At 43.7% G+C, this 8,845-nt stretch overlaps 1 protein-coding gene across 1 annotated transcript in view; it reads right to left on the bottom strand.

Moving 5' to 3' along the window:
* Positions 1 to 7,834, bottom strand: part of sec23b (SEC23 homolog B, coat complex II component) — a 33,135-nt gene extending 25,301 nt beyond the window's left edge. The window contains exons 1-5 of the mRNA XM_084318561.1: positions 7,675 to 7,834; positions 6,006 to 6,234; positions 4,948 to 5,005; positions 3,981 to 4,067; positions 2,894 to 3,130 (exon numbers count right to left, since the gene is read on the bottom strand). Coding sequence (XP_084174687.1) covers positions 2,894 to 3,130; positions 3,981 to 4,067; positions 4,948 to 5,005; positions 6,006 to 6,226 — 603 coding nt within the window. The 5' untranslated portion in view covers positions 6,227 to 6,234; positions 7,675 to 7,834. The remainder of the gene's footprint in view (positions 1 to 2,893; positions 3,131 to 3,980; positions 4,068 to 4,947; positions 5,006 to 6,005; positions 6,235 to 7,674) is intronic.
* Between the last annotated feature and the right edge of the window lie 1,011 nt (positions 7,835 to 8,845).

Here is an 8,845-nt window from a genome sequence, read left to right as displayed (position 1 = left end):
GATTTTTTTTTTAATGTTCGAAGCTTATGCCATCGAATCGAACGTTCGAAGCTTCGAAGCATTTAAGACAGCCCTATACTATACTATTTTTAAAGTGACCTTTCCTTTGTGGCCATAAGTGTGGGCTTGTGCAGCATGAGTGAGTGCTTTCTCATGTTAAAGTGGCTGCTAGTGTGCGAGCGTGCACAGCGTGCGTGTCGTGTGTGTGCTAATGTGTGCTTGTGTGTGTAGAGTTCAGTGTTCTGTGACACTCAGTGTTCATTGTTCAAGGCTCTGATGGCCTGGGGGAAGAAGCTGAGCCGAAGCCGCTCTGTCCTAGTAGCTGGTGTTCGCAGGCGTCTGCCTGACCTCAGCAGCTGGAACAGGCTATCACATGCTTCCTCCGATATATAGGAGACAGCCAGCAGCCTCTTTTCACCCGACAGCGCGGACTCTCATTGGTGAAGTGTAACGCGTGGGAGGATTACACTACCTTCAAGTTCAAGTTCAAGTTCTTTAATAGTTGTCATACAGAAGTACAGAATACTTTCATACAAAATGCTTCTTACTGTTACGCTCCAGAGACTGTGCTAGACAAGATAGTATCAAATAACATAATAACATAATATAGCATGAATTTAGAAGAAGAATGAGGTCACAGTTGTTCGGTATAGACATATGTACAATGTTCTGAGTTACCATATAATATACAATACACAATACTATGCAGTGTACTAATGTACAGTACTATCTAGTGCAAAGCAGAAGTGGGATGAGGTACAATTTTAGGTACAATTTACAGTAAGGTGTACGAGTTGTAGTGCAATCCTTCATCCATAAATATAAAGTGTGGGGAGTGGGTGCTACAGTGTGTTTGTTTAAAGTGGGTGTGTGCTATAAAGTGTGTGTAGTGGGTGCTACAGTGTGTTTGTTTAAAGTGAGTGTGTGCGTGTGGATGTGTGTGCTATGTGTGTTTGGTGGTTGTTGTTGTGTAGTGTTCATTCATTGTTCGTTTAGCAGCCTGATGGCCTGGGGATAGAAGCTACTTCTGAGTCTTTCTGTGCTCGCCTTGAGACTCCTGTGTCGCTTGCCTGACGGCAGCAGTTCAAAGAGGCAGTTGTTCGGGTGGCTCGAGTCCTTAATAATTCTCTTAGCCTTCCCCTTGCAACGCTTGTTGTAAATGTTCTGGAGAGTGGGGAGCCCCCCTCCAATTGTGCGTTCGGCTGAACGTGTCACTCTTTGTAGTCTGCTTTGGTCTTTTGCAGTGCTATTCCCAAACCAGGAGGTGATGTTGCCGGTCAAGATGCTCTCTATTGTACATGAGTAGAAGTTCTTAAGGATCTTCTGGCTGACTTGGAACTTCCTTAGGCACCTTCACCAGTTCCTTCCCTTGCTGTGCAGGCGCACTGACCGACCTGTAGGAGTCGCTGTTTACAACAACCAGGATACCACCCACCGGCTTCCCACCCGCTGACACTGCCAATTGTGTCAGTATGACGACCGGCCAAGCCGGAGGCACCGCTGACAGCCGGATTCGATACCAGTGTCTCTGCGGTGGTAGACAGACGCTTAGTCCGCTGCGCTACCCGGCCACCTGAGCAGGAGGATCTTGAAGGTGACACAAGATTTTATGGGAAGCCAGTGAAGGTGAATGAGGGTGGGGGTGATGTGCTGCCAGTGAAGGTGTATGAGGGTGGGGGTGATGTGCTGCCAGGATTTGGTGCATGACACACAGTTTGAGTTTGGGACAATATGTTCCACTGGATCTTACAATTGAATAAGAATGAGGAGAATAGCTACAGTACTTTGTTTGGATATTTCGTTAAGTGTCATTCAATATCTGTCCCATAATGTTCAAGATGTAGGTCACCCCTCAAAGCAATGGGGCCCGGGAGCAAAGATGAACCGCCTTCCTGACCCAAAATAATTGTAACCCGCGTGTCATACGGGCTCCCATGCCTGTGTCTTCTTTCAAAAGTTGACCCATTAATATCACATTTCTTCATTCATAACATTTCTTCCATCCATACATTCGACTCTGTGGGGGGAAATAGGACTCCTGTGACACCGATATGATGCCGTCTCCAGCCCCATTGTATTTCCACGCTATGACCGTCGGATCATATTCTATTCTAAACATTTCTCACTTGGCTAAGAAGGGCTCAATCTAGATTTGACCCTGGTCTGTCAATTATGTGCTTTTGTCCGCCGTTGCGCTGGTGCCGTTAGCAATGACAAAAAACTAGCTTGCTTGTTGGAACCGCTTAACCTGCGACCCCAAAAGTGGCCATTTCAGCTTTAGTTTTTGAGGACTGCATACTTTTTTTGCAAACCAAAACAACATACTTTATACTTATAGCACATGCATGAGCCTGGTCTCTTTTGAAAGATGACATTCTGAAGTTTCTGATTCCAGAAAGAGAATTCACTTTTAGTGCTAATGAAAAAGAGTAACATAGGTTTGAACTTGAGTTGTAGAAAAACTTGTAAACTCAAGTTTTTCTGTAGTAGTTAGTAGTCCAGAGGTAGTATTTCCCCAGAATGCCTGGAGGCTTACGAATCCATACGGACTCATAGCCTGAAGCTTTATGTAGTACATGTCCAGATTTCATAAAGATCCATTCAGAAATTTGTGATTAGGAGTGATTTTGCTAAACTGTGTACAAAAGAAAAACTCAAGTTTTCTCATAGACTTCAATTCATTCCTTCCTGTTTTTGCTCGTTAGTTTTTCACCTAGATCCTAGATCATACATCCCCAGATGGGGTATCATTGGAAAGCCACACTCATTGGCTACAGCATTAGTATTTGAATAGTTGCCAGTGACTATATCAAAATAGTAATTTTGTGAGTTTTGCCCTATTTATATACGATCTCTATATACATTCTCTGTGTCCGTCTGTCTGTCTTCCCACCTGGATCTGTTTGGACGAGAGCTCCTTGGTGCCCCTGAAGACGTAGCTCTTGGCGATGCCCTCGCAGCTGAGCTCGTGGACCTGCACCATGCGTCCGAAGGTGATGAGGCCCACCAGGGCGTTGGGCGGGAGCAGGCTGAGGGACATCTGGAGGGACTCCCTGAGCGCCTGGAGGTCCTCCTCCTCCAAGCAGGTGTCCACCACGTACAGGAAGATCAGAGGGGCGGTCGGGCCTCGCTTTGAGGGGGAAGGGGAGAGAAAAGGTCACCCTACAGTAGAATCCTCATGAGCAGTGGTGGAAGAAGTACACAGCTCCTTTACTTAAGTAAAAGTAGAAATACCCAGATAAATAAGTACTCTGGTAAAAGTCCTCCATTCAAATTCTACTTGAGTAAAAGTAAGAGACGTTTTTGCTATTGAATGTAATTAAGTATCTAAAGTAAAAGTATGCATTCTACATGACGTTTGTGTATTCCAGTGCTTGGGAGCATTCCTCGCTCCATTGACCTCTATAGGTTGTGTTAAAGGTATGTGGTCCAGTTATGCTGCTCTGATTATGTCTGCTGTGAAAGTATATAATCTAAATACATTTGTACCATGTTTTCTATGCAAAATCTTTTTCTTCAAAGTAACTAGTAGGTGTATAACAGTATTGCGTTAATACATAATCCTTTGCTATAAGTACATTTCAATGTTTTACACATCTTTCACCAATATGACACAATGTGCATAGTCACAGTAGTTACTCCAATATCACAACCCAAAGCCTACTTTCTTAAAACAATGACTCAAGGACAAAAAATTATTTCTTAGTTCTGCGGTTGAAAAGAACCCCTACCCTCTAGAAAAGCTGGTATCAGGAACAAGATAGCAAAGGTTCATCTTCGCAGAAGAGAACGTGTTCAATAATTTCTTAGTTTTGCGGTTGAAAAGAACCCTTACCCTCTAGAAAAGCTGGTATCAGGAACAAGATAGCAAAGGTTCATCTTCGCAGAAGAGAACGTGTTCAGTTCAGTACACGCTGTCTCTGTACACATGGTTGAGGTCAGAGTGCAGAGTCATGTATACAGTGTGTCATATTATTTACCTGTACTATGTACTCGATGGTCGAAAACTGTGGCATGAGTTCTGCTGGCTGGTTCACATCCGATATGCCTGCATAAGAGGGTGGGAACTGAAGAAAGAGAAAGAGAGGTTAGGTAAATAATTGACAGTTAGTCAATGCTACATTATGTAGGCCTTCACAATAGCCTATAGATAGATCTAGCCTGGATCCAGCCCACTGAATTGCGGTCAGTTTTTTCAAATTAATTTGAGCTTGAATTGAGCCATCTCAAACCCCGGCCTCTTTTCTTGATCCTCCAATCACAACTATCGCATCCCTCGAAGTGACAGTTGTGATCGGAAGATCAAGAAATGAGGGCAGGGTTTGAGATGGTCAATTGAATCAAAAGATTATCACAGGAATTTTGAGTAAAAGGGCAGAAACGATAGTGGTCGACAGCGACGCCGGGTGCTGGATTCAGGCTAGGGCTGAACGACTAATCGATTTAAAATCGAAATCGCGATTTGGAATGATGCAATTAGCAAATCGCAAAAAAAATACATTTTTAATTTTATTTTTAATTTTTATTTATTTAACCAGGAAGTTTGGGAGAGGGAGGTAATGGGTTTTAGATTGTGTGTTGTGAAGTTTAGACTTCAGAGAGGGAGAGTAAAGTACAGAAAAAAAAGGTACCGTTGGGTACCGGTATCGATTCCCAGGTAAAAAGAAACATTTTCAGGCTCGGTGTCCCGAAAAGACCCACGCGTAGGCCGCATTTTACAATAAACCTCTGTGGGGCTGCTTAATTTTTTTTTAATTATTATAATCGCACATTTTATCGCAATCGCAATATCCGTCAGAAAAATCGCAATTAGATTATTTCCCAAAATCGTGCAGCCCTAATTCAGGCTAGTATACATCATGCTAATAATGACTAATGATGACTAAACATGATGCTACAGGCCTGATACATGGATTTGTTTGTATAGTCATACTATTCCCTACTTACTGGATTTCTTTGGAAGCAGAAGTTGCACGCCCATATTTTGGCTCTGAAGTCGACTTGACTATAAAAAGGGAGGAACAAACAAACAGGGGTCATATGTAAAGTAAACAAACCAGGTCAAACACCAGGAGCTATTATGGAATCTGCTCGCTTGCATATAATTGGGTTGTGCCACACCTATGAAGTACAGCCACACACATAAGATCAATGCTACTCCTCAGCATTTTCAAATTAGTCACCGTCCTTTGAATTAAAACTTAGATATTTCCATCTACTACAATGACTCAACTCAAGGAATATTAACAAACAGAAGCAACATCATGAATGTTACATTCAAAGAGAAAGCGCTGATAATAATAGCTGAGAATGTTGGGACTTTGTTTGTGGTTATTACTGGGGGGCTTCCTCCTACCTCCGGTCGACGGTCTCCAACTACACACCCTCAAGACCCCTACACTCTGCATCTTCCGACCGCCTGAGACACACTCCTATTCAGGCTCCTGGGGTCATTGAAATGAAGCAAGCTGCCCACCAGTCTATGTACTATGTTACTATGTCTATACTACTATGCCATGCCAATATGTCTGTACTACTAAGCACTCAAGTTCGGCACTGCTAGACGAACAATACCACTTAGCCATAGATGTACCCTCCCTGCCGACTTATTGTACACAATTTGTAAGTCGCTTTGGATAAAAGCCTCAGCTAAATGACTAACTGTAAATATAAAAGTATTCATGCGTGTCAGCGTTATTTATCATCATTACTTATTTATTCATGGCGTCCCATCATAACATCGGACAGAGACGCAGCAACAGATTTGCTGTACCGATAGAAATGACATACTAAAAGTACTTATTGTGTCGCGTGCCATAAGTCTCACTTCATCTCAACTCTGTGTCGTGAGAAGTGCGCGTGGTTGTACTTCATACAAATGACTAAAAGTACTTAGTGTTGCAAAGCACTTAGACAACGCAACTCTCGTGTTCCTTCCACTCCAGCCTGCCGCCACCGAATAACCCTGAATGAACGTTATGAACCCTTCTCCCGTTCCAACTCACCACAGCGGGTTCAGCACGGCCTTGCAGGTGGCCCGGCTGCAGAGGACCGGTTCGTACTGCACCGGGGGCAGGTCGGGCCTCTCCTTGAGCGGCGTGAAGAGGCAGGCGACGGGGACCACCAGCCTGGTGGCCTCCAGGCGGCTGGAGGGCCAGAGGTTCCAGCTGAACCTCACCCCGTCCCTGTCCTCGTTCTGCTGGATGAACTCCTGGAAGGTCGCCATCACCGAGCCTGATGGTAGGAAGAGGCGACACCGAGAGAGTCCAATGGCAAATAAATACGTTTGTCCACAAAGACAGACAGGCACTGTGTGAATAAGGAGAATGAGTAGTCCCAAGAAGACAATGGTATCTTCTAGTGAGAGAAGCTAACCCTCAGTTGTGCAAGCCTTTCGGTCTTCTCTTGTCTGTCTATCTCCCTTTTCTGTTTGAATGCTCCGTCCAGCTTTGACTGTGATTCGACACGGCCCGTCCCTATATCGCAATGGGCTTTGTTTCGTCCACTGTACGTAGGTTAACCGTACGTAGATAGAAGAAAGGGTGACGTTCAAGTGTGAAACCTGATCAGCTTGTTTTTATACGTGCGCATAGTAGTGGAACCCCCAGGGTATTTTTAAGCTACGGTGTCATGGGTGTTTTACTTGTGAATAGTCTAATCGCTAACAATCACTCACACCCTCTGTACACTTGCTCACGCACAATATACAGATAATAGGCTTCAAAGGACAGGAATACAGGTATGCACTATGCAGGCTATTAAAGGGGCACTTAACAAAAAAAATTGAAAAAAAAAACAATGCTGTAGTTTGACAGTTATTGAATTTGAGAGTAAATTAGTTAGAATGGCCACCAGTGATGTCATCGGGGACATGGAATCCTTGTGTTGTGTTAATTTTTGTTTTACCATTATGTGCTATGCTACTATGCCTAGTACATCAGCATTTTTTTGGGGTGAAGTTCCCCTTATTTTTTTTGGGTGAAGTTCCCCTTATTTTTTTTTGGTGGAGTTCCCCTTCAAGACTAGGCGTTGATAAACGTTGTCTCTTTAGCTACTATCCGTCAAAGTGTGTGAGATCCTAGGTATGGAGAGAACACAAACATCCTCTCTCTCCCGCTGTGTGTTTTCTTTTAGTAAAGGTTCGGGGTGTCATGTCTGGCAGACAGCAGCACCGTTACAAGAAACAGCCTCCACTTATTGATTAGGCCACACAACAGTATCCGGCTAAAACAGGACCCCTCCTCCCCGTGTTCCATTTACACAAACATCGAATTGATATTTCGAAATAAGCGAAGGAAATAACCTTTTCCAGTCAATCATTGAACATAATTTAAATTAAAAAATAAATAAAGGTACTATTATCTCCCCCATGCTGTTGGGCAAAAGGGGGAATCAACCATAACGGGCCTCAGATGTAGCCTAACACAACACCGACATGGTTCAGGGAAAGAAGAAGTCATTTGTCGACAGTGGATCATGACCAATTTCACAATCATCATCAGTAACAAAAGTCATTGTAAATACTAATGCCCCACTGATCTCTAGTCGCTACATTGTTATCTAACCCACTTGTGTCGACAACGGTCGTTTCCCCTCCTGCCCCTCAATAGAAAGAAGAAGCAAACAACGAGTGGCCTACTTTCGAGAATATCGCATATAGGACGGAGTTCTTACCTTTTTTATCAGATTGGCCGTAGGTCCAGATAAATTGTATAAATGATGTCCTGTTTTTTTGCTTTAATCACATCAGCATTTGGAGGAAAACACTGACGGGCCAGCGGGATGAGAGAGGGGACACTCTGAGGGGTCGCTCCCGAGCAGCTCCTGTACTTCACTAGAACGACGTGTTACTACAGATCTTCTTCTTCTTCTTCAATGGATTTAATGGCAGACCGCGACCACAAAAGGCGCATACCGCCACCTACTGTACAATCCATTTTACAATGTCTTCTTCTTCTTCTTCTTCTTCTTCTTCTTCTTCTTCTTCTTCTTCTTCTTCTTCTTCTTCTTCTTCTTCTTCTTCTTCTTCTTCTTCTTCTTCTTCTTCTTCTTCTTCTTCTTCTTCTTCTTCTTCTTCTTCTTCTTCTTCTTCTTTGGAATTAATGTCGGGTCGCAATCACAAAAAGGCGCATACCGCCACCTACTGATTGATTGATTGATTGATTGAAAACTTTATTAACAGATTGCAGAATGGGTACAATACAGTACAGCTCAATACACACAATTGTTAAGGGGATGCAGACCAGTCCAGATAAAGACTTTCGTCTTGTTTACATCAGGGTCCCCCATTTTCAATTCATCAGGACATAATTATATGACATACATGACATACAGATAGACAGTAACTGCTACATCTATACATTTATGACATACCAGATTTGCAAATACAGTACTGTTTGTGATACAAAAAGAGTCCAGAAAAGGGAGTATATACATTTGACGTAGAAACTGTACATTGGAGGAGGTTGGGTGGGGTTGTGTGGGGGGGGGGGGGGGGGGGGGGGGGGTGGGAGGGGTTGGGGGGGGGGGGGGACACTGTACGACTGTACAAGCAAGACTGTACATTGGGATATTGAAACTGGGTCATTTACATTGGAGGGGGTTGGGGGGGGGGGACACTGTACAAACAAGCAAAACTGTACATTGGGGGGGGGAGACACTGTACAAACAAGCTAAACTGTACATTGGAATATTGACAAAACCATACTAGGTAAATTACTGTACATTGGAGGGACATTTACAGGGGCCAGTTTCGAATTGCAGTCTCCCGTATAGGTGTTCCTTGAGAGTGGTTTTGAAAGTGGGTAGTGATTCACATTCCTTTACAGCTTTGGGTAGGGTGTTC

Source organism: Notolepis coatsorum (assembly GCF_963971535.1).
Source record: "Notolepis coatsorum genome assembly, chromosome: 7".
Lineage (NCBI taxonomy): Eukaryota > Metazoa > Chordata > Actinopteri > Aulopiformes > Paralepididae > Notolepis > Notolepis coatsorum.
This window is presented reverse-complemented; position numbering and strand designations above follow the sequence as displayed.